At 45.1% G+C, this 26,558-nt stretch overlaps 1 protein-coding gene across 5 annotated transcripts in view; it reads right to left on the bottom strand.

Annotated features, from left to right (window-relative positions):
* Positions 1–5,037: 5,037 nt before the first annotated feature.
* Positions 5,038–26,558, bottom strand: part of ebf1a (EBF transcription factor 1a) — a 53,339-nt gene continuing 31,818 nt past the window's right edge. Inside the window, exons 9-17 of one of the 5 annotated variants that reach the window (XM_058649885.1) lie at positions 25,677–25,807; positions 24,298–24,424; positions 17,100–17,188; positions 13,690–13,755; positions 12,701–12,863; positions 11,340–11,519; positions 9,609–9,806; positions 9,316–9,384; positions 5,038–8,095 (exon numbers count right to left, since the gene is read on the bottom strand). In XM_058649885.1, the coding sequence (XP_058505868.1) occupies positions 9,317–9,384; positions 9,609–9,806; positions 11,340–11,519; positions 12,701–12,863; positions 13,690–13,755; positions 17,100–17,188; positions 24,298–24,424; positions 25,677–25,807 (1,022 nt within the window). In that variant the 3' untranslated portion in view covers positions 5,038–8,095; position 9,316. The other 4 variants (XM_058649884.1, XM_058649886.1, XM_058649888.1 and 1 more) reach the window with 4 other exon arrangements.

The raw sequence follows: 26,558 nt of genomic DNA, 5'->3' as shown, positions 1-26,558 counted from the left end.
GAGAGAGTATAGGGGAGGTGGGCTCGAGGCCAAGAAGCACAATAGAGAGAGAGAGATTAGACCTTTAAGAGCCAATATCTGTTTTGATTTCACTCTCCGCTTCTCTAATCCCCGCCCCCCCCCCCCCCACCTTTCTCTGTTTGTGTTTTTACATATTCAGCACTTAAATACAGTGTGGTGCCATTAAATGGCCAATCTTGCGTTGTCTCTCACTGATACACAACATTAATCACCAATTAGCTTGTCCTGCGACTGGCCACCTCTCTCATTAGAATATGATAGAATATAATGGTACTTAATGATGCTTAGGAAACATAATTAAATGACTGAGCTGTAGAACATGTGGAGGAACCACGGTGCATCAATCAAAGGAGACCCTGCCAATCCAGCGCTCACCAAAGCTGTGCAGAGAGGTGGTGTGTGTGTGTGTGTGTGTGTGTGCGTGTCTATGTATACAAACAGTGTGTGTGTAGGTGTGTGTGTGTGTGTGTGTGTGTGAGCCCTGAAATCGCTGGCCTCTAGCATGACCTCATTAGGGAGAAATGAAGGGTGGACGTGTCCCCATCACAAGATACCGTTGGTGCTTCAAAGTGTGAATGACATTAATATGTAACTGTCTGTGCTTCTGTCTCAGCGTCAGTCGGTCTGTCTGTCTTCTCGGGCTGCACTGGAACAGATGAGGACGGGGGAGAGAGGGGAGGAAAAAAATAATACCATCTCTCTGAGGTATCGGCTTCTACCTCTAATTAGCATGTGAATAAATGGAATAAATAATCTATATTATTTATGGATTTGCTTTTATCATTAATCAACATAACAAAAAGGTTGTCTAATGTGCTCGCTGCAGTCGCCACTGTAACATCAGTGGAGGGGGGGGGACAGAGAGGGGGAGGGGCAAATAGCTTATCTTTAGTTTTTTTCTTTCTTTTTTTCATTTGAGTAGAACAATAAAGATAAGTGTTCTACATGCTTGCTTAACATACACAGTTCGTCGGCCTCCACCCCTTTCTCCCTCGCTTTCTCCCCCTTCTCTCTCTCTCTGCCAGCAGTGGTGAAATCCATCTCTCTATCTCCATCTCTCTAACATCCATTACATACCCCAGCCCCTCACCTCACTTACTCATTAGGCCAACGCTCAGTAAATTAGCGGCAGCAATTACAGGGAGAATAAAGCGCGAGCTCTGCCGGGCTCGCTGTGACAGGTACCACACAGATCATACACAGACACCCACAGACACCCACAGTCACCGGCATAATTACTGTGGGAAACGACCACACAGCCGCACACAGACCTGAGTGTGAGTGTACGACTGTACTCAAATATGCTCTGTCTTAGTGGCAGGCGTGTTCATGCAGAGAGGCAGCCGGTGTGCATCTGCAAACACACATACATGAAGTAGGACCAGGAACTTACTTCCCATCGCCTCGCTCCGTCTCTCTATGATGTCCATTGTGACTCTTTTTCTGCATAGGATATTATTAATATTCATTCCTCCTCTCCTTGTCTTTTGCTCACTGTCTAGGTCTGTCTCCATTCTGAGTATTCCTCCCACCCTACACTCTACTCACATTTCCCTCTGTCTTTCTATTTCTTTCCTTTCCTTTCTTTATCCTGGCATCCCCATGGGGACCCCTGTTTTGCTTTCAAATACGCCTCTCTCCGCTCTTCCTCCCTTCATGTGTCCATGCAGGGAGGAAGGAGAATAAAAAAAAGAGGAGAAGGAGCAAGGAATACAGTATGTGCATTAATATATTTCATTAGGATACTAGTAGCACAGAAGCTCCTGAACAGCACCTCTCTTGATGTGTGAAGGCTCTGCTGCCTCGATCTGGAGGACTAGTTCTCCAGGAATAGCGTCTTTAATGTTATGTCTCCAGAGGGCTGAGGTTTGCTGGCTCCGCGTTGCCCTCGGCCTTCCACTCCTATTGTCCTCCTCCCACACTGACCAGTCTATCTGGGCCTGAAAAGCTGCAGGAAATAAAGAGCAAAATGGGCTCACCTTTTGTCTATGTGTATTTATGATTTATGAGTATGTGTGTGTTGAATGTGTGCTGCACTGCGAGCTGCATTTGTGGGAGCTGAATCCCTGCAGCTGTGCAGCGCAACACGGCAGCGGCGCTTGGCTCGCTAATCAAAAACATTAGGCTCCAGGACTCGTTTTCCCCGGCACTGACTGCATAACCTCCATAATTCAATATCCCACCTCTTACTGCTAAACCATGTACACCACAACCTACTTTACTGTTTGTCAGCAAACTATCAACTCAGTTATCGGATGTTAAAAGAAAATAGCCCAGTGCAGTTATGATCCTGTGGGCAATCACGGAGGCAGACACACACACACACACGCACGCATGCACGGTGTTTACGAGTCCTTATTTCATCAGTACTTCCAGGTCGTCCTGCTCTCCCCATGGCATTACAGAAGCCTCCAGTTACCGTGGAGACCCTGGAACACTTTGAGGTCAGCAGAAACCCGGGATCCGCTATTTTCTCAAGCTAATCAAATCGCGGGCCCCTAAATTAGATATGCAAAAAATAAAAAAGAAATTAATTTTCTGCTGATGACCGGGTATGCAAATGATGACTCAATTATGGTGGGCTGGTGCGTTTGCAATTAATAACCTTGGAATCATCATTAACTAATATGTTTAGGAGGAAACTTGTCAGGCTAACCATGTTCACCATGCCATCAGTAATGCATTAATGAATTAGATTCATTAGGAGAACGGAGCCAGCAGGGGGGGAGGGGATCCAGGCCTGTTTCTGACCTGTGGAATTACTCTGAGCCAGTCCTCCTCTATTCTTAGTCAGCTGCCTGTCAGATATGTGATGATGACATTTTCAGCCAAACCAGACAATAAACACAACACAAACCCAGCCTCGCTGGTGCTCATGGGCTGAATGTAAGAGGAAATATTCTGATCTCTTTAGAGATTGAAATTCAAAAACGTTCTTGCAAATTTGAGTCAAAAACAAAACTTTCTCATTCACAAAAATATTCGTTCATTCAACATATCCTTTGAGAGCTGCAGTGGAAACTTGTGCCAAACCAATTTGACAATGAACAAGAGGACATCACACGAGCAACATACAGCGACAAACGTCAACCTGCAGGCAATTTAAGCCTCTTTCACACTAAAATTAGCAGGTACAGTATATCTGGGATTTTGAGTGAATCCTGAGCGGCAACTGGTCATCACGTCACCCATAACAGTCAGAATTGGTGATTTGACTGGTGCCATGTTGACATTTTGCAACCAGACGTTCAGAGGCATCACCTGTCACCAGGCTCCCATACCAGCTGTCAATCATACGGGTGTTCACTCATATACGCTGTGCTTTATTGTCTATTTTTCAACATAATCTACAAAATGTGCTACTGAAGAAGAGCTGATTGAGACCATTAACTCCTCAGGAAGATGTTTACTGATGTTGTAAATCAAGTATGAAGGAGACTCACTTTCCCATAGTCTTTCATTAAACACGATTTCTTTCTGCAATCGGCAGAGTCACCCCCTAGTGGCTATTCAATATATTCGTATGTCATGATTTACTTCACAGAGGGAGCCTGAAGACTAATTTTTCTTTATATATATATATATATATATATATGGTCCCTGTGTGTAAAATGTGTGAAATGAGTTTGAGAAAAGAAAAAAGCAATACTTTGGAGCTCAGTGACAATAGTAGTCATTAATGTTTAGTATATTTTACTGATGTTTGTTGTTGAAAAATGTTTAAATTGCTAATAGACTGAAGTTAAAAAAAAGTAAGCACTGCAACAAGTTGGAGAAAGTAAAGTTTGCTAAAAACACTAATGGATGATGGCTATGCTAATAGCTGGAAGATGAACGTGTGTCTCTGTATTGCGTTCAGGAACGAGTCAGGAATTTGCATCGTTTGCAAAAGTAAGCAAAGAAGAAATGAACATGTTCACCTGGGTCTCATGTTCCTACTGATGCTGAGTGGAGCTGGAATCACTGAAAACCTGTGTGCTTTACAGAGACAATGATCAAAGACCTGTGAACTCAGGATTAAACAGGTTTTCTGAGCAGTGGGAATGGGGACTGGGGAGTCTCCAAATAATCTAACCCCAATCTGCATGTTTTTGGACTTTGAGAGAAAGCCAGAATACCCTGGAAAAAATGCACACAGAGAGGCCCTCTGTTGGAGTGGAATTTGAAACTGTGACCTTCCTGCTGTGAGGTGGTAATGCTAACAACTACGTTTTCACAAAAAAAATATTCAGTTCATCACAGACAACTGTGAGAGATCACAGCTCTAGGACTTTAGTAAATCTCTAAGTGATTCCTGGCTTTGTTTGTGAACTTCCATCTTCAGGTCTCTCTCCATTTTCTAGGAGTTCAAGTGTGAGCTTTGGCTCAACCACTCTTGCCCCGAAATCACTCCAGTCACTTCTTGACTTTATGCTTGTCTTGCTGAAAGGTGAATCATTGCCCCTGTAGCAGCAGGCGTGCACTTATTTATGTAGTCCATCTGTCCCTGCTCTTGAGAATCCTCCTCACCTGCTAAGAAAGAAAAAAAATCCTCTTCATCTTGCATCATGCAAAGTTCCTCTGTACTATCACACCTCTTATTTTCAAAATCTCTGTGTGGCCATTAAATCATAAAAATCTGATTGATGTGCTGAGACGGTTGTTCTTCTGGCAGAATCTCAGCACAAGACATCTGAAGCTTGGTTAGAGATTGGGGGTCACTACATATTCCCTTTAGCTGCATGGTCAACTTGAGGACAAGTCCTGTTGCTTTTCTTTCAGTCATTAAAGACAATGTGCTCCTAGAAACTCAAATTTAAAAAAAGAACTCGATTTAAGGAACTTGGACGTTCTCTGACTTCATGACTTGGTTTTGAATTCATTTTTGGCTTTCAGTTATTTGTAAAAAAAACATTGAAAGTTTTTTTGAAGGTCAGAAATGTCACTGTCTCAAAGCACTTTGGTGTGAAGTTAGTTTAACTCGCCTTGGTGATTGTATGAAATCCATATATTCAAACAACAGAAAGACAACACTAATCACAGACAAGAGGTAACTTTAATTCAACATTGTGAGAGTCCAAAAGTTATCTTACAGCTCATTTTTCATCAAAAACAATAACAATCTATACAGTAGATTTTTTTTCTTCCCTTATATCATAGAGCTGTTCAGTGTATTTGCAGTCAAAGACAAAACAGAGGAAAAATAGACACCAGCTATTTGGTTTGCATTTTTTTTTTGTTGTTGTTTGTTACTTAAATACAAAACTTTGTCACCCATTACCAATATTCATAACCAGGATGGGACTTTGCTTACAAAGCAGCCATTGTATGACAACAGACCTCTGCAGTTCATCTGAAACAGATATGGTGTGGCCCCTCCTGCCCCGGCTCAGACCGGCACAGGCACACAAGTGCCTGAAAAACACTCGTCTGTCAGCAGTGGCCTCTGTTAAAATGGCCCTTTCTACCCACTTAACAAAACCAGACTCTAGAAAAGAAAAGCGGAGAGAAAAGCCCTATTCTCTGTCCAGCAACAGCTTGAAGACACACAAAGGAAAGACTACAGAAATGGCCGAGGGGCCAAGGAGCTCCCTTTCATGCCTCCTCGCTTGTTCTCGTTGTGTTTGGCTTGTAATGAAGCTGTGTTGTCCGAAGGCTAATGCGGGGAGAAGACTGTGGGGATCGACTGTCAGATCCTGGAGTCAGACCTACGACTCCATGTGTGAGATTAAACTTGTGCTGTGACAGTGCTCGTTCTTCACTGTGCGCCCCCTTTGTACTACAATTAAAACAGCTCTTTGTTGTCACACTGTTGTGATCCTGTGGTTGATGAGAATTATTACCAACATGCTGTAGAAATTACTTCATCAGACAAATAATGATAAATAATCTTTTTTTAAAAAAAGACAAAAGTGTTTCTGTGAACACTAAAGTGCACTGAGCACAGCTGAGACGGGCCTCTCAGCGTTGTCTGTCCTTCAAAGCATGCCATCGCTGTAGTATTATAGTACATCGGGGTGTGTGTGTGTGTGTGTGTATATGTGTGTGATTGTTAAATTATGGCTCTTTGTATTCTAGTCTGGCTTCACCACCAAACAGAGTGGGTTTGTGCTTTGTCCCCAAGTTCCCATGAATTCCTCTGTGGCAACAGACAATTGTGGTGAGGGTAAAAAAACTGTACACGTGATTGAATGAAGAATGGGTTTGCATTGTTAAGGCATCTAGACTGCTGGTAAAGATTACAGTGACAGAAAAAAAAGACTATATAGATACAGTATGTAAGCAGGCATAAATAACATAGGAAAAGAAAGAACAGAGGGGGGAAAAGAGGAAACACAAGGAAAGAAAAACACAGAGCAATTTCTTACTTCTCTTGGTTTTCCACACACAGAAAAAGAAAGTGTCACTCAAGAGAAGAACCCATGCATATTATCAGTTCAAGAACAGTATCAATCTGAAAGCCTCAAAGTGTTCAAACAAAAAAAGATATAGATTTACAGTATATATTAATGTGTGTATATATTCTTAAAAAAATCTACTTCAACCAAATACTCTGAATAAGATGCTACTTTTTTTTGCCATACAATAAACATTTTCATGAGCAAAAAAAAAGAAAAAAATGTTTTTATTAACTTACAAATAATACAAAAATAGACAACGGCATGTTTTGAATCAACAAATGAATGCATGGTGAGCCAATGCAAATCAACCAAAAATGACTTTTCTAATAAAAATAAAAAATAAAAAAAAGAGTCACTTTTAAATAGGGAGGGACAACAGTAAATAATGAAACAAAACACTATGAAATATGTTCACTTACTGTATTAAACTTACACAACACAAGTCAACAGAGGGTGAGAGACAATGTACAAATACAAGGGATAAATACATTATTTATAGGATATTTTACAGGAATCCCCTTTTTGTATCCAAATCCATGTTTCTCATGTTTTGCAGATGAGATATTGACAACACACAGTAAATCTATCTTCTGTACTGAGAAGCTGCCTTAAGACATTTAATGTTTACATTTCAAACTATACCTATAGCAAAAACAAAAAATTGTCAAATGAAAAATTCAACATTTTTTGTTATATACAAAAATATATCACATATATCACGCATTTATTCTAATTTGATATTTGCTAGACTCCTTCAGTACAGTGCTGGCTGGACGCACACATCCTCTGGCTTTTCAAGTCTTCACCTAAAATCTCCGACGCGTGTCAGTTTTGGCTAAATCATCACCTTTTCTTCACACGACAAGCAGAAAAGCATATTGCAAACAGCTCAATCCTCACAGTTTTATTCAAATTCAAACAAACAATCAAACCAAATGAAAAACATAAACAGAGAGAAAGGCATGGTTCTGATGGGAAAAATAGCACAGGGAGACATTTTTGATTTGACTTTTTTTTTTTGTTTGTTTTTTTTTACTTTTATGGGATAATTAGCAGCAAAATTAAGGGGTGGATTTTGTTCGTGTATGTATTTCTTTGCGTTTATTTTTTGTGTTGTTGACCTTAGCTCTGTTTGGCCAGTGTGTTGCTCTGTGGTTTCAGTGAGCCGGGCTGAGCTAAGGAAAGCATCTTCTATTGTGACAGAGGTTAGGTAAACTGGGTAAACTTCATGGCCAAACCAACACTTCACTGTTATTTGTGCCAGCTACGGATTGCAAGACGGCGTGTGGGGCCTCCAGTAATCAAAGCCAAAGCTTACAGGCATAAACACAAAGATAAATAAATGCTCTGTTCATGAGGTCAGTGTCACACTGTGGGCAAACTATCAGTCTCTATACACACCATCAAAGGTGGTGTCAGAGAAGCTACACTAATTCAACCAAGAGGGAAATAACATCACAAAGGTTCGTATTGTCCCTTTTTTCCTCCTCCCCTACCCCTTCAGATGATATCCCAATGGAAAGGCCTGAGTTTTACAGAGTTCTGCGTCTTATCTTGACGTCCTTCAGTTCAGCTGCGGAGCATGACAGAGACTCGCCAGACTCCGCTACTGTGTCTTTTCCTCTCAAAATTACCAACTCTCCAGCTATCCCAGATCCTCTACATGGGCGGAACGATCATCCCGGGAATCGCTGCTTTGTGGGAAAAGAGGGGGAGGAAGAGGGAGACAAATGGAAGAGAGAAAAAAAATGGGGGGAAAAAAGAGAAGGAGAGGTCAGTCATGTGATTGCTGGGTTTCATCTGTCATCACAACAGTCGCATAACAGAAATGTGCTCCAGCATGTGGTGAACAAAAAACGACTCTCGCTCATTATCTCTTCATTCGGAGGCCCCCGAAATCAAAACATTTTGCTACGCTGCGCCGCGAACGTTGACAACATCATTCAGCTTTTCACAGGCTCTCTGAACAGCCTCATGCGACAGCTCACACTGTTAACTGTCCACATTTACGTCGTGCATCATGGAGCATAATTCAGACTGGTGATGGTGAGATGACGGAGGCGATGAAAGGTGATGATACAAATGGAATCCACTGGGTTTTTTCTGTGGCCGGCTTTATTCACATTCTTACCTTCTTATATCATGCTCTGCCTTTCCACTAGCTCCTATTCTCACCTCCCCACCTCACCCCCTTTCCTTCCCCCCATTTCTCACAGACGCCATCACAGGCAGGAATTTTTCATATAACATATTGGCTGCCTATTGATTCCCCCTCTCTCTTCAATCCACTAATTCCCTGGTTATTTCCTAAGTGTCTCCGGTTTGTTGGGATTAACAGAACGGTGTGTGTGTGTGTGTGTGTGCGCGCGTGTGCGTAGGTGTGTGTGTGTGTGTGTGTGTGTGTGCACAGGAACACATATGCTTGTGTGTGTGATCAGCACACAGTGGCCACTAGCCCTTGGGTCACCGTGGTCAGCGCTCATCAACGCCGCCAGAGGAAGTGGGGAAGTGCTTAGCTTGGGGCTCTGATAAAGATTCCCATCCATCATTTCTCTCTCTCAGGATCTCAACACCATACAACATCCTGCCTAGACGAACAGACCCTGTGCTGCATTTGCTGGAAATGGGAGAACAGAGTGACCCATGGTGGCATAACAAACCCCACACTCCCCACCACCGCTACTCACAGAGACACCCGGTGGAGCGCAGGCAGGAAACAGGAAGCGAAAACAGGAAATGGAACACATATGGCGTGGCATGCTGTCTCTCTGACAAGTCGAGGGTGACAAATAAAAACAGAGAAGAGAAGGAAGGGCAGGGCAAGATGAGCTGGTGTTTGCAAACGAGTGAGTGGAGGGACAGTGTGCGATGGAAGGAACCGGAATAAGAAGCATTGGAGAGAGGGATAACATACTTCAGGAGAAGGCCAGACCCTGCAGAGAGCTGGCTGATGAGTACTTGCTAGAGTCCACAAAAGACTGATCTACAGTGAGGAAGGAGAATGGAGGCATCGAGGAGGGCAGGAAAAGGAAAAACAGGGAGTGAGAAGGAGGGAGAAAAGGCAAGTGGGAGTAAAAGTGAGATATTATTATCATATGGAGGTGACTTTAAGATAACTGATGTTTTCACTGCATATCAGCTCCAGGTTCATTGAATATTGTCAAAATAAATGTGGGTGGGGGAGGGCTACTTGTTTTTGTGCCTCACCTTGCAGGCTGTTAGCATTAGTGCCGGTGCACGTGGGCGGAGGGGAGTTCTGGGGTCGAACGACGGGGGCGAAGGCGCTCTTCTGCTTGACAGCCGCAGAAACCATGTTGGCTGGAGAGAAGGAGAAGATGCCAGAGGAGCTGCTGCAGTTGGATGGCAGGCTGGTCGATGACGCCATGGTGGGGCTTGATGGGACGACTGAGGAGACAGAGATGGAGTGGGAGTGGGGGGAATGGGGATTAAGGAGGTCATGGGGAGCATGTCAGGGAAGGGCGGGGAGGAAGGAGGGAGATGGGAGAGGGGAAGACGGGGTTAGAGAGACGACCGTGGGCAGAGGACAGGCAGACGGGACGAACAGAAAGGGACTGGTCAATGGACAGTGGCAGGAGGGACAATATTTTGGATTTGGGTCATCAGGCTGAGACTTTTTTCAGTTTATTAGTGTTCACCTGGCAGTGAAATACTTTGTAACTGTAGAATCAAAGTGTGTTTTGATGATTCCTCGTATGCTAAAGGGTTTCCAAAACTTAAGAAACACCTCCTCGCAAACTCCACACAGATCATCATGCTATGAGATGCCAATGGGTCCAATAAAAAAACACAAAACAAATGGGATGATGACATGCCACAGATGGATTAATCATGCTTACTGTCATTTAAAACAGCTCATTTGCTCCATTGCTAGCAGTTGTCCTAAATGCTATTAATGTTTTATCTCTAAGGCCGCCGTAGATCCCTGACACAGTTTGGAAAGGGAGGGCTGAGTTGAGGAGTCCCCCTTTGCAATCTGCAGTCTCAACAATGGAACTTTAAAATCGCTTTTAAATTTTATGGTTTTTAAAATGTTGGTGTGACCAGGAGTTAAATCTATATCATTTAAAATGGCTTAACTTGTTAAATAGATGTTGAAATTACGACAGCTGTGAGCTGGAGTCATGCTGATAAACATTAGCACCGTCTGTAATTTGCAAACATATAGACTCATGTCAAGAAAAAATGACCGGAGCATTATCTTTACAAGCAAAGCCCTGGCTCCATCTGACACCATCCCTCCACTCTTCCTGGGTTTGTCTTTTGTCTGCTAATACACTAAGAGCATTTTCCCCCTCAGTGATTTTACAATCAGCCGAGTCGTATTTCACCTGCCCTCTGATATCTGCTTCTGCCTTTATTGTTGTTATTATCCAACACTTAGCTTTTATGGCTCTTCCTGACAAATCCTCGCAATAAAGTCATAATCCATTTATGAAGGGGCCTAACTAATCAATTAATGAAAATTGGACCTACAAAGGCAGGCCGAGGGGCCATTGATTGAAAGTGTCTGTGTGGGGCCGATGAGCCTGTTAAAATACTTGTTAACACCCAGGAATCAAAGAGCTGAAATGGAATTGCTTCTCTAGCAATTAGTTTATTGATTTAATCAAGGGTCTTTAATGTAGAGGGTGAACGTGTGTGTGTGTGTGAGCAGAGGTGATGGGGTGTGTGTCAGGGGGGTGCTAGGTGGTGGTCCGCTCCCCTGGCCAATAAAGTGGGGATTTGCGTTTGACTCTGTTCTTAAAGAAACAGATGAGGCAGCTGAAGTGACTCTCTGCTCGTGTATGTGATGTGTAGCCTCTTGTTTCCACCTCCCTTTCTCAATACCTGTCGGAGGCTTTTATGTTCAAAAGGCTGCGCTGCACCCGTGTCTGTGGCGTGATGTGTTTGGATCTAGGATGTGGTGGAGTTACTCACTAGCATAGGGCGAGTTGCCCGCAGATCCATTGAGGAAGTTGGGCGAGGTGCCCAAGGTTGCCATGCCAGAGTTAGCGTAGCCATTCATGCTAGTGGAGACAGAGCTGTAGCTACTCTGCTGGGGAGTGGAGCTGGGGACATAACCGTGAGGGGACACACTGCTCGTACTCCTACTGAAACCTATGGACGGGGAAAGAGACGGAGACGGAGAGAGAGAGATAATAGGTGTTAGGGGCACAGCAGATGGCAGACAAAACAAAACAAGGAAGTCTACATGCAGCGCTGCCAAATACTCTTGTTCCCTACACAGCTAATGGACATAGCAATCTAAGCCAAGAGAAGTTTTCCAAAAAAATCTTAGACAGCATATGGCAGAGTGAGAGAGCAATGAAAAGAGAGAAGGAGGAATGATATGAGAGGGAAAGAGCTGTAGTCCAGCTCCTTTAACCCTAATGGCTCCTCTCTAAAATGACATCCATTGATAAGGCAATTAACACTAAAAGGCCTCTGCAGCTCTCTTGTAATTTATAAAGAATGAAGCCAGTATCACTGACAGAACATTTCATGCTTTACATACATGGGCAGTGAACATAGAGGAGGTAACAATGAAACGACAGCTATAAATGTATATGTCGGGTCAAACCTGCTGACAGTGGAGAAAAAAAACACAGCTGGAATCTAACATAAGAAATTTCTACTCTCCAGTGGAACATGGGCTGCACTTCACTACTGTAGTCGCCTCCTCTTCTGTAATTAGCTGCCTCCAATTCCCTGCTCTCTTTGGCTCTGAGTTGGAGAACAGTGGGCCAGAAGTCAAGCAGCTGATATCTGGTGTTTTCTTAATATCGGAAGATGTTTCCGGATGAAGATGAAGGGGGGAGGAAGAGGTGAGGAAGCTCATTGTGAGTACTGAGACACATTCAGAGGTCGGTCCATCCACTCTCCTCTCCTTCCCCTGATACATGTGATGAATCACCACTGACTGCACCCACATCTCTCTTTGTCAGACAGGGGCTGACCCCAGTCTAATATACACACCCCCAGGACCCACTCATATTTCTCCATCGTACTCCATCCATGACTCTCTTTTTCTCCATTCTTCACTCTCTCCTCCTCTCAAGTTTTTTTCCCCCGATTCTTGCTGCCAACTCTCCCCTCCTCCTCCTCTTCTTGTCCTCCTTTTTCAGAGTCTTCCCTATTTGCCCCACGTTCTTAAATCACACCGTCTGAATTTCCCATGTGAAAAATAAAAATTCTCTCTCGCACTATTCATCTCCACAAAAAGGAAAAAAACACACACACAAATCACTGCCACACTTCAAATGATAACAGACTGACTGTTTCCTGTCGAGTTTGCTCACCCTGATTGGCTGTTTGTGCCACCTCTGACCCGGTGAAGGAGTTTACAGCCATCATGCCAGCATGGACGGAGCTGCTGCCAAGACTGGCGAGCTGGTTGTGCCCTCGTGGCACTGTTGTGTAAAGAGCCTCTGCGATGTCAGCCGCTCGTTTCAGAATCATCTCCTGACAATGAGGCATAAAAAAAGAGCTGTGGTCAGCAACAGGAGGAGAGGAAGAGAGGAGAGGAGAGGAGAGGAGAGGAGAGGAGAGGAGAGAAGAGAAGAGAAGAGAAGAGAAGAGAAGGCGTAATGATCTCAACAAGAATGCTAGATCTCCACTTCAGATACTGCACATGTAAAACTAACAGGCTGAGTGGCTTTTATCAGTGGTCACAGGGAGTGGTGGGACTGGTGCCAGTAAATGGGAGGAAAGGCAGATTAACAGACTCATCAAACCTTCAGCCTCTTCCTCTCTTGCTACCAGATTTGTACATGCCATTAATCCCACTCCTCCCTTTCTCTTCAGGAATATCAGCTGATAAAAGAGCCAACTTATTCCCGTGCATGTGTGTGTGTGTGTGTGCCACCTTTTATGTCGTCATGTGGTCCTAACCACAAACATGATTTTTTTATGTGGTGCTTGTGTACAAGCTTATTCTTTAATTTTTGTGCAGGGCTGAACAATTAATCGCAAGATAATCTAGATTGCAAAATGACCAAGTGCGATATTCAAACCACCAGACACTGCAATTATTTGATGAAGATAGAATTTGTGACAAAACAGCATTGTAGTCAAAGTCTGCAGCGCTGCAGAAATCTACTGGCCCAAAACTCCTGTTTTGCTTGTTAACGCCAGCATTTGTTATTATTGTTTATTTTATTTTATTGAAAATAACAGTTATGGTCCAAAAATGATCAGTCCCACCCATTTTTGAATTATATCGCAATATGATATTTTTGACCTTATTGTGCAGCTTTGTGTGTGTGTGTGTGTGTGTTTGAGTGTGTACCTGGTTATTGTGAGGCATCCCGTACAAGGCCTCTACCAGGTCTGCTGCTCTCTTTAAGATCACCTCCTACAATCAAGCAAAGAAAGACAAAGGAGATTGATCACGAGTGTGACAGCTCAAAGAGTTCAGTCACTTTTATTACATTTCCTTTCCTACATTATGCTGTGAATGCAGAACAGAGGGTGTGAGAGAGGAAAGAGACAGCCATGAGGAAGGGAGGGGAAGAGAAATGGGCCTGTCCCGGCACTTTGTTACTCGCAGGGCAGTTTGGGAGAGCAAAGGGAAGATACCGTTATCTGTGAATAAAACATGAGCCTATATCTCTCTATCAGTCAACCATCTTCTACGTCTTCTCCACCCTCCTGTCACCACCGGATCATGAATCTACGGCGCATGATCACGCATCAATCTCATTTAACACAACATATCATCAGGTTGACGGCGATACAACTCCCCTCGTCAGCTGGGACACACCCGTCTTCTGGCCTGTATTAACCCTGGTAATGATCCAAGTGAATAGTCCTGCATCCACTTTGTGTGATAAATGTAGAACATCATTGCTCAGATGAAAACCGCCAAGTGGAATTTCCCACATCAAACATTTATCCTAACATAGTGTAGCGTTTCTCCGCGCTCATTTTCTACCGCTTACCCTCCTTTCTCTCCTCTGTCTGTCTCTTTTCTTTTCCCTCCCTGAGTGTATGAGTGTGTGACTGCAGGCAGTCGCTCTACGTGTGTGTGTGTGTGTGTGTGTGTGATGTAGACACCTACAGCCCTACGAAACCCTTTTTAAAAGTTAATGTGCCGGGGCCAGGATATATGCTGGAGGCGCGACAACCAGAAAATTGCAGCCCCCTTCCCTCCAACCTTCCTCTCGTTTCTCTCTCTCTCCCTCCTTCTCTTTCAAACACACGCTGTGCGCTATACCCTTCTGAGTGTATCCCTCGCTGCGAACAAGCCCTGGAGCATGTGTGCTCTCTGTTCCGTGACACACCGCCTTTCAATCAGACCTCATATCACACACACACACACGCAGGCACACGCTCACACACACACGCACCATGCACATGTGGAGCCTGTCGAGCACAGCTAGGACATGACGAGAGGGTCAGCAAAGCAATAAAGATTGTAGAGCGCTGTCCGAGGTGCTAAATTCACTCAATAATGGGAGCGCTGCCTCTGTGTTAACCTCCCATTACTAGCACTATCTAGGGGAAGCAGAAAGGGAGGTAAGGGGGGAAGGGGTGAGGGGGGGACATGGGAGGGGAGACCAGAGAGGAGGCCTGCTCGAGGTGATTGAGAGATGTAGAGGCCCTGGGTAGGTAAGTGGTTCTTTAGTATGTATGCTCTGCTCCTCACTTCCTTCTCTCTGCTTTTCCTAGATGCCCCGTACCTCCCAGGGATTGCTAGATAGATGGACGAATGAAGGAGGGGAGGGAAGGGAGGAGAAAGTGGAAGAGAGGGAGGAGGAGTGGGAAATGAGGGAAGTATGAGGCATTGGGACATAAACAGATCTGCAGCTGGAGTGTAATGGTGTTCAGGGAGGACATGTGAAACCTCAGTCACTTCATCTTAAATTTAGTTTCTTTTTTTTTGCCTCTCTCTGCACATCAATGAGTCTCATAGCTCTTGAGACTCTATTCCTGACTCTGCTTCTAATCTCCCCGCTCCTCACCTGTGCCTCGACACTACTTTCTCTTCGCCTCCTTTTCTCTTCTTCTCTTTCCTCGTTCTTTGCATTAATCACTCTCTCATGGTCCTGTGCCCTGTCTGTACCTATCAGTCTCTCGTTAGCAAAGGGATCTGTCCAGTAGCTAAACACGATTAGGCAGCGCTCCAGAGTCGTTCTGATAAACAGATAAATGTGGTTAGTGCCGTGCTGCCTCCCTAGCTCTGCTGCTGTAAGGGGAGACCATTTCCTGGGCGCAGGGTCTCTTCCCGTAAAGTCAGGCCCACAGAGACGTCAACAGGAAGGGGAACCTGATCCAGAGCAGAGCCTGGCCTCGTCTGGCAGGGACGCCACTCATTAACCGGCCCCAGACCCCCAGCTCCACCACAGCCTTAGCTAAACACCCTGCAGTCTGAGCTGCACAGCACTCCCTCCTCACTCTGGCGATCAGCTGCAGCACAGTATGAGGGCTGTTTTCAGCTGGACACTGGATCATTACCATAACACGCAGAGATAGAACAGGCAGTTGCAGATATCCTGCTTGTTTCCTGCTGGGGGTTCATTAAGAATCTCCTTGCAAAAGGTACCACTCCAGCAGAATAAATTATATACCCAATCAATTTCATCTCGATTAAAAATTGACTACAGCACAGCTACAAAGAGGCTCTGCCAAGGCAGCCGTGAATGGACATTTGTTGCTCAAGAAGTTGCCAGCGTGTGCCCCTCTCCTGCCCCTCTCTGTAATGATTGAGGCCAACAGTTGAGAGAAGTGTGGTCAACAAACTGTTATTACCTCAATAAAGGCACAAATCAATAGAGCTGAAATGAACAACCGGGCCTGCCAGCTACCACTGTTCATTTAGAGGAGACAGAGACACCACTGAGGAGGAGAGGAAGAGGAGGAGAAGAGAGGAGATGGATGGATACAGAGATATTTAGAGAGATACAGGGGGTTGATAGGCTAAAGACCAGAACTCACTAGGACAAGTCTTGTATCCACCAGGCATGACACACACAGAGGACAAGTGATTTCTCTATCTTCCTTCTGCATCTACCTGGACTCTCCATCTCTGCCTCATGGTGACTTTCCTATACACTGTGTGTGTGTGTGTGTTTGTGTGTGTGTGTGTGTGTGCATGCACAGGCACAGAGAAGTGCGTATGTGTGTGTGCATGTGTGTGTGTGTTGGAAGTAATAAAGTCCACCCGGGGTTGACTTCGATCCACTGACCCAGCAGGAGGTAAGACTGGACAGCTATGATGGATCACCTAACCTGCTTCTGCCTCTCTCTTCCTTTCTCCCCTCAACCTCCTTTCCTCTCTCTCTCTCTCTCTCTCCCCCTCTCCCCCTCTCTTTTTCTCCCTCCTCTCTCCCACTTTGCCAGTCTAAATGACCTTACACTCAGTGGAAGGATGAATAGAGTAGTTTGTGTGTTCGCTGTGCAAATACACCATTTGTTTGAGCAGAAATGACCATGAACGTATGATAAAAATGTTTATGTGCACACTGTATAGTGTCATGTATGGCCTACTGTCTGTTTCACACAGTCATCCCTCTGTGTGTGTGTGTGTGTGTGAGGTCACGCTGCCCTTGTGTGCCATGTATATCCATATATGCTATGAAACTCGAGAAGTTGTCAATACGCATCTGTACCAGTGTTACCAAGACAAATTCCTATAAAACAACTGCATGTGGCAGCCAGCATGAACACTGACACATGAGGGGAGTGCAGGCACGGTACCTTAGGTAATCTCTCTTGGTCTCCGGGGTGTCTGGGGATGACCTTCTGTAACCTCTGGAAGCCGTAGTCTATAGTTGGCTCGTTCAGCGCTAAGAACAAACAGAGAGAGACACACACAGAGAGAGAGAGAGAGAAAAAACATGTTTAATGCTTGATTCTTAATAATGAAAACACCAACTGTTCAAGTGTAACGGCAAGATAAAGCAAGAGAATCGACTGACAGCAGAAACGACTGAATTAAGCGTGGTTTTACATGCTGAAAATGTGGGTGTTCTCTATTAAGTCTGGTGTGTGTCTTTGTTTGCCTGTGATGTAATGAATCTCTCTCTGTCGGCTGCTTTGGTGCTTAATAAAAAGACTGTCAGGAATCAGGGGTGCACGTGTGTTTGTGTGCATGCATGTGTGTGTGTGTGTCCTGTGGTCCTGCGTTGATCAGCAACTAATATAAGCAATTACAGAGCCTGGTTCCAATATAACAAAGGCTTGATCGCTCCGGGGAACAAGCTAAACACACACACGCTCGCACACGCACACACACACGCACACACACACGCACACACACGCACACACACACACACAGAGTCAGATCATCCAGGCAGCAGGGAGAAAGCACTCTCTCTGCATGCTGGTCGTGCTACGGTAATTGAATATGAGAAGATTTACCATGAATATTTAAACATTAGAATAAATACAATGAAGATCTGAGGCTTACAGTACAAACACTTCAGAGGAGGATTGTTGGATAAGTGCTCTCTCCCCATAATTCATTTCTAATGTACTCTCTTTCTCTGTTTCTCTGTCTTTTTTTACCCTCCTCCCCCTCGGTCTCTGTGTGGTTTGCCTCGGGAGCCAGTGCACCCTCAATGAATGACTATTTTCTGGGCTCCAGCCTATAAGATACTGCTTCTATTCAGAGTTTATCTGTGGCTTTGACATGTAGTAGATTTATTTGTGTGTAAGAAGTCAAAGAAAAGGAGCCATGTTGCATGAGGGTTGCCTGTATGTGTCTGTGCTCTCCTTCTGTTTCCCCTGTGGGTCACAGCTTGGACGTTTCCCGAGGGCTGATGCCCTGCTCGCCTCACATCTGAGCAGCCAGGCTGACTAGGCGGCCCTCAGAAAAAGCCCCTGGAGGCTATGAGTACAAGCTGTCCTGCTGGACCTTTAGTGACTTCACCATGGCGCCTCCTGAGCCACTCGCTCAGACACACAAAAAACGACAAAGAGAGCAAAAGAGCAGGCATCAGTGATGCTCTGTTTTGGCAACACAAAGGTATTTGCACATCTCTCCCAGCGGGCCGTCCCGGTAATCCATAAGAGTGAAAGAATGGAAAGGTGAAAAGCTGGAGGAAAAGTCAGAACAGAGGGGAAAAGCAGAGTTGGAAACGCCAAAGTCGGACTCAACTTCTGAAGTATGACACACATTACAGGACAGCTGGTCCACTGATACAGTAAGCCAAAACAATGATGATCACATGCAACAAATAAAGTATGAATTATTTCTGAGGACAAATATTTGACATTACTTCCCGAGTCTCTGATCTCCCCAAAGCCTTAAGGAGGATTTGCCCTGGATTAGGCCTCAGTCTGAGGAGGGGATTGTTCTGACAACATCCTCTCTGTCGTCTCAAAGGCTTTTGTTTTTATGATGAATTTTTTATCAGTTTTCCACAATATACCAAATGAGCCTCGAGTGAACAATAGCATCAAAACCCTGAGACAAACATAGATACCCTCTATTACAAATAAAGAGACAATTTTGGTAATTGAGAGAGGAAGTGATATTGTATCTGCTCGTTTTCAAGGACCATAAACCAGGCGAGGAGAATGTGGGGGGACAACGCACACCACTAACTACCTGGCTGTTTCTCTTTTGGGATTCTCTTTTTTTTTTAATGTTTTTATATCTATGCTCAATATCTCAAATTTCACAACAGGAAAGTGTTGGAAGAAAAAAAAGAAGTCTCCTGCCTCGAAAGAGGAGTGGTGTGGAGGTACACTCCAGGATTCAAAGCACCTCCCCGCCCCCCCCCCCCCCCCCATACAGGTACATTTATAATCCTTAGCTGTCGCTCTGCAGAAGAGCAAATCAAAGCCAGTAAAACATAACTGCCATAAATAAATGAATAGATGAGCAACAGCCCTGGACTGGAGGGATTCACCTAGCAATCACCCACATCAGATCAGATCAATGCTCATGGAAATTTCATGAAGCCTAGAATCCACACCGCTTCATATTTCACTATAATAACCCACAGAGCCGCAGGGGGAGTGTGTATGAAGGGGTGAGGGGGCAGGAGAAGGAGGAGAGGAGGCTAGTGTTGGGGGGTGTCAGAGGTATGAGCTTCAGGGGAGGGGTGAAAGGGGGTGGATGTTTGGAGGGGGTGCAAAGAGTGGAAGAGGGTGGAAGTGGTTGGGGGGGGGTGATAATTGAGAGGTCAGAATGGTGAAGAGAAAGAGGAGGGGAGAGTACAGCAAGAGTCCAGTAAAGCCGTCTCGTCCTCCTCTTGTGTCACAACAGTGTGTGTGTGTGTGCTGGGTTGATGGTGCTATAGTGTACTTGCAGGGTTAGGTAATTGGCTCTGAGGCTTGATGTTAACACCTTAACAGGCCCTCAGACAGTGGGTAAGGAGCTGATCATATCACAACCCTCTGTTTCTCCCTCTTCTTCATTTTCCCCTCTGCCTCCCTCCCTCCCTCCTTTTCCCCCTCCCCTCTGCAGTCTCCAGTGCTCAGGTGTGATCTCATAAGCGCTGCCTGGCGATCGATGCCGCCAGTGGCAGGGGGTTCAATAGCCCTGAATTACGGCTTCAACCCCCCGCCCCCTTCACACAGATGAGAGCCCCCCCTAGCCCCATAACCACCAGCGTACACACACACACACACACACACACACACCGACTACTCACAATCCAGATCAATACCATACAATCTAATTTTTATCCATTTTTCCATAAACCCCGAGATTGCGTTTATTTGCAGAATCCGACAAGCTAAATAAAGCATCGCTTGAACATGTCAGGGAGACTAATGCACGGCTGGAAATTCATACACAGAAAACAGATGAGTAGAGCTTTTCACTCCTAAAGGAAGGGAAAGGCTGAGGGAGGAGGAGAAGGAGAGGATGGGGGAGGAGGAGGAGGAGGAGGCCGCTAAGAGATTCTACAAATCAATGGAGGTGTGGATGCTACTACAATCTAAGCTCTAATTATCTGTTGCAAAAAGTGCACGTCGACAGTTAACAATACCTGACAGCACGGATCTGCACTGGGAAAATGCAAATTCGGGAAAATCTGGATGAGCGGCGTTTGGTTGGATTAAGATATGAGAAAACACAAGAATCCGTTCCCACCCTGGTGCACGATGCTCATTTCAGCAGGGCGTAAAATAATCTACATTCGAAATCCATTTACATCATCATCATGGAGCAGATGCTCCTGTAATAAGAAGGGAGCCTGCTAAAGAGGGAAGACAAGCCACATGGTGCAGAAAATTAATCTCAATCTCAAATAGAGGTGTGAATTTCCTCGCATTTAGGACTGTGTGCAGTAAATGTGCAGCTATCTCAGCCTGCCTCGTCTCCAGCTGGAGACTGGCCGTTTTAATCAACAGCAGGCCTCCACCCAAGCTCAATAAAAGACGGCATTCACAAATAGGAGCAAGACAAGTAATTGACCAGCTCTCGGTTGCACCCCACTTTTATTGCCACATGACTACATGCTGCATTTGCGATGTGTGTGTATGTGCTCATGCGTGAGCGCATGCGTATGACATGTGCACATGGACGACTGAAGAGCGTAAACCTGCAAACCTACACTAATTTTGGATTTGTGCCAAAACCGGCGACAGATTTTCTCACGACTCAGACAAATAGCGGGAAGATCCTGCACAAAATCAACAAAACAAAACCCGTCCTCAAATACATTTGAAAGTGCTGAGGCGCCAGATGAGCGACGCAGTCTCTCTCAGTGTGTGTGTGACAAGCTGACTTCATCACTCTGTGGAGCAACTTCATTAGAGCTAAATCAAATAAACCTAAACTTTATACAGCATCTTCACGCTTACAACACTCACTGAGGCATTATCTGTTTCACTGCAGTGTCTGTAGTGTACAAAATGACAGACAACTGACAGTCTTTCCTCCACTCCTAAAACTAATTTGAAGCTCAGAGGCAGACAGAGAGAAACAGAGATATCAGCAGCTTCCCGCCTGGTTTAAATTCTGTTCTTGACTTTTGTCTTTTCCCTTGCTGTTCCTGCTCCTCCTCGCCACAACTGAGTGATGCTTCCTACACACCTAATCTGCACTTGGCGCTGAAAAACTACCCCTAATGTTTGTGCGCGCGTGTGTGCAGATGCGTGTCGGTGCGCATGGTGCCGGCCTTAATGTGAGCCAGCAGAGCCTTTTAATATCAGCAGAGGCTGTAGTGGAAGCACTAAGCAGACAAGGCTGCATACTGAGGAGGGAGGGATTGCCTTTTGAACGACAAGGGTGATTCATCAACTCCCTCAATCTATGGCCAGTATCCTTGTGTCACACACACACACATACACACACACACACACAAATGGGTCCTAGTGACACAGAGTATTATCACTCTATATTGCATGGAGAAAAGAAAAGGGAGAGCTTTCTCTGATGAATGTTACAAAGACAGCAATCCAGTAAGAGGTGATACACAACCAAACATGGAGATGCATTTGTAGGGGGTGGGGAGATGGGGGGGGGAGGGGGTGTTGATAATGAGACACAGAGAAAGAGATTAGGGAGAGTTCTGAGCCCCCAGAGGTGGGTAAGGCAGAGGGCAGAGTGAGGAACAGAAGGAGGATAAGGGGATAAAAGAAGACAGAGGAAGAGCATAGAATGATAAAAAAACATTCTTTTATTCTTATCAGTGGAGAGCTTAATTGCCTTTGATGAGTCTAATTGGAGCTTTCTGAAGTCTAATAGCAGAGGAGTCCTTAGAGACGACAGAGGACACATTACTGTAATAGCTCCTCTCCGAAAATCTCCTCGCCACCAAAAGTCCCCTGCTTGTCTCTTCTGTCCTGAACTGCAGCAAAAATTATTCCCCCCCCCTCCCTCCATTCAACAATGGCAGGTATTGGAGTATCAATAATCAGGCGAGGGATGGAAGAGGAGGTGGGTGGGGCAAACCTAAAGATGGGTTATACTGTAAAAAAATAAATATATACATATATACGTGTGTGTGTGTGTGTGTGTGTATGGGTTGGGTCTGTTTGCAAAGTAGCAGTAGCAGCAGTATTGAGTATGTGGTGTGTGTTGACTTAATTAGGTCTGTGAGCTGCTCGCTTTCCTCTCCTCAGCAGAAGTTGATTAGCAATGCCAGCTGTCCCCGACGCGATTCAGCGTGCGCATGTGTGTGCGATCTGCCGTGCACATGTAATGTATGAGTGTATGTGTGCGATGTTGTGTTGATATGTGTGTGTGTGCTGGTTGCCAGCTGCCATGCAGTGCTGCCAATCCTCCATGATTAGTACCCACTGGCAACTGGGCTCAAACTGGTGCCAAACAGACCCAGGAGGGCAACATGGCCCATGGTAATCTTCCATCCCTCTATCCCACCCTTCTCCTCTTCCTCATCTACCTCTCTGTCTCTCCACTCTCATTTCCATCCAAATGATCTGCTCGGCATCCCGTTGCTTTCTGCCTCTCGCTTTATGATAGCAAATGCGAGCAGGTTCCTCCTCTGGAGGATAAGGCACTGTGTTAGGAAAAGAGCAGCAGGTAAAGGAGCAATGGGAGAGGAACAAATACCCACTGAGGGCAGAGCAGTGGCTGAAGTGAGGAGTGTAAGGAGAAAAACTGGGATCTATGCCTCGACACGGTTGACTGTGTTACTGTGAAGGTGCCAGCACTTGGCAAGCAGCATCACAGTGTGTTCAGCTCCCAGTGGATGACCTCTTGCTACCTCTCACCTGTTGAGATTTCTCTTTGTGCCGCCATGGAAGCCGAGAGGCAGCCAGAGAGGGGAGGGGAGAGGGGAGGGGATGAATTCATTCAAAGAAACAAGTTTTGAATAAGTGAATGTGACAAGGTGAAAGAGTGGAAGGGAAGCTGAGAAAAGATAGGGCGATTATGCATATGGTTCCCACATGTCTGGCAACATTTAGAGCTGCACACACACACACACACACACACCTACACACACAGCTCTATGCATTTGGCAGACTGCTGGCTGTTGGACAGCTCTGGCAAGGCAAAGGCTGCCCACCCATCTGCCCTCTGTCTTAGTAATGCAGTTACTTGTCAATGAGCACGTGTGTGCTTGCAGAAAATTTACACGTACGTTAAAAAAAAACAAACACACAGCTTTTCCTGTAAGTACACAAACACACAGAGTCATGATTATGACGCATGGACGTGGAATTTGTCCATGCACAACAATTAGGACACACACACACACACACACAAGATGCAGAAAATGCAATGTTGGCGATTCAATGCACACACGCGTTCCCTCAATTGTGATTTTGTCAAATGTTGGCAATTCCAGCTGGGGCTTATAGCCTAAGTCTATCAGTGGTTGAGATTACAGACAGATTTATGTGATTCACAATCTCCCCGGAGACCTGTGGCCTCACGTTGGTTAATCACCGCTTCACATTCACTCTCTCTGACGCTCGTTCTGTAGCGTGGCTATAACTCTACGTCGATATGGTCTGATGTAACACTTGAGCTATTCATGCCACTGTACTCAAAAAAAAAGAGAAAAATCCCACTCTCCATGTGGACCTCTTCCTTTCTGAATCACTAAATCCTGTCTTTGACAGGGTTAAATCTCAATAATCTCACTAATCAAAAGGTTAAACCTCCCCCTGACCTTCACCTGCTTCATAAAAGAGAGCAAACATCTTTCCTCCTATGATCGGCGGGCTTGTTTCACTGAGTTATTGAGTCAGCCTGTTGTTAAGCACGTACATGCTTCTCTAGAAACAGTGTGGAGATAAAGACAGTACCAGCCATTAGCAGATATCCCAAATAAAACTCAAACCATTTTATATGACTGTAGTGTTTCTTCACACCATTTAAAATGTGTGTTGTTGTTTGTAGATTTCATAGGTTTAGAGCTGGGTTAGTGTCCGCTGGCAGATAAGTAGATTCCGGCTGCATCACGGCTTTATATTACACTGCAAATTAAAGTCATTAGGGAGTGTTAGAGTAAACAGTAGGAAGTACCTGTGTAGATGAAGCGTCCAGGTGTGCCTTTGCAGAACTGTTTGGATTTGTAGGACAGCGTGACCTCCACCACCCCGGGGATGTGTCTGGGTGGAGTTTGCACACGAATGGCATGGGGGGTAATCAGCTATGGAGAGGCAGAGAGGGCAGAGAGATTAATGCAATGAAACTTCACATCTAAACGTGTGCTCTGGGGACTACTCTCGGCTCGCCTCAGACCTCTCTCCTCTGCAGCTTTTGACTTTTCTTTCTTTGTATAATCAGCCTGAAAAGGGTGTGTTAGCATTAAAGCCCTCAGGTGGCCCCGTAGCCTGAGGCAATGTCACTGTGAGGCTTAGAATGGTTATCAGTGCTGACATGGAGTCTGTAAGAGGGGTTCAAAAGCAGTTATGTGTTTATGAATAAAACACTCTCTCTGCATACGTCTGTTGCACAGTATAAATAAACGTATAATGCGCTCGTCTTTGCTGCCCCTGACTCTGTGTCTGTCAGCTGTGGCTGTCTCGCTGCCGTTAGCAACATTAAAGCACGTGAGCCTGATGAGCCCACTCGCCACGTACTGTGTGTGTCTGTGTGTGTGTGTGTGTGTGTGCGTGCTGAAGGGTCTTTGAAGGGAAACGGTAACAAGACAAAACACAGATGAGACCTCAATGAGTGCTTGTTTTCAGCACGCTACAGTCAACTAGCACTCAAAGCTAGCAGCGCTCAAAAGCTATCAATGCCGCTGCCAGTATGTGTGTATGTCCACGTCTCTGTGTGGACTTCTAAATGTCCCTTTCATTGCTCACTTAGCCAGGCTTTCATTCTACTATCGTCTGGCCCCACTCACCTCTCAGTCAGATAATATAGGAGCTTTTTATAGAATTATTTCCTTACTAAAGGAAAGCTGTTTAGCTGCGCCACTCGCTGACCTTCAATTTCACGTATACACTACATTTACATTTTAGTCGTGTGGCAGATGCTCCTTACAAAGAGCGTAGGTGTGCACATAATTGAGGGAGGCAGATACCAACATAACAGAAGACAGGAAGGGAGGAATGAGAGCGCAGGGTGCTCTTCATATTGTAATATCTTGCTATACAGTACAGTGGCGATTGTTTCTATTGATTTCATTATTAATGTTACTGTTCATGATTACTTCAGTGATGTCATGACAAAAATGATCGTGTGGCAGCTTACAGTCACCATTACTTGATTTTAATTCCTACATTTTGAAAAACTGTCAAAAGAACTTTCTTACAGCAATAGTTGGATGAGAGTTCTTGGAGTTTTTCTGGTTTTTCATACATTTGTTTTTGAAGACTTTGTTTTGCTTTGAAAGAGTCCAAAGACAAGTACAGTAAAACAGACATCCTCGCTATACACATATATATACTAACCTCACTCCAGACCAGCATGGTTCCGAAGATGACCTGCAGGCCGTCAAAGAAGTTGTCCCCAATGATGATGACTGTAGCGCCCCCTGTGGTCCAGCCTTCACTGGGGCTGATGGCTTTGATGCTAGGGGTTGCTGAAATATTCACAGACAAAATAGATTAGATGTTAACGAGAATAATGACAGCCCATAAAGGTCTCCATACTGGCACCACGTGCATGTCCCCGCTTCTTCTTCTTCTTCCCATCTCTTCCCTCTCATTCAGACACACACACACGTATTACACACATCACCTATCTTCTCTCTCCCAGGGGTCGGGAGGGCAAGCAAGGAATACTAATCAGAGTGATTATATGCACCCCGTTATTAAACATCACCCCTGCCCTCTGTACGAGGGCAGCGGCCGTGCGCTTGTTTTATGACACGTGGCAAAGCGTGCGAGCGTGTAAATGTCAGGTGTGCTGAGTGTCTGATCAAAGGCCACGCAACCGGGGAGCCGCGCAGAGCCAACAGTAGCTTTGCCCTCTGAATATGCCGCCTTCATTAAGCAAACACTCAGCTCTTGCTCAGCTGTCTGTTTCATATATCTGTGTAGCTGCATCAGCGCGTGGCCACTGAGTGAGGACATGACCACACTGGCTTGGTTCAGCCTCCACTGGGTGTATTTGTAATGCGTTTTGTAAGCTCCCAGTTTTGTTTTCCCGTAAAGCATATTCTTTATATCTTATCGGACAAAGTACATGGAATAACAGCGGTAAACTACATTTTCAATAACGAGCATTGGATGTGCTTTTTGGCCTTATCTCTTGGCATTATAGACTTGAAGATTACTGCATGTGATTGAAGAAAGGAGCAGCATTGGGAAAATACATGTTTATACAAGCTA

This window comes from Solea solea, chromosome 14 (genome assembly GCF_958295425.1).
Source record: "Solea solea chromosome 14, fSolSol10.1, whole genome shotgun sequence".
In the NCBI taxonomy this organism is placed as follows: Eukaryota; Metazoa; Chordata; class Actinopteri; order Pleuronectiformes; family Soleidae; genus Solea; species Solea solea.
The sequence above is the reverse complement of the archived record's forward strand: the minus strand, read 5'-3'. Positions and strand labels throughout refer to the sequence as shown.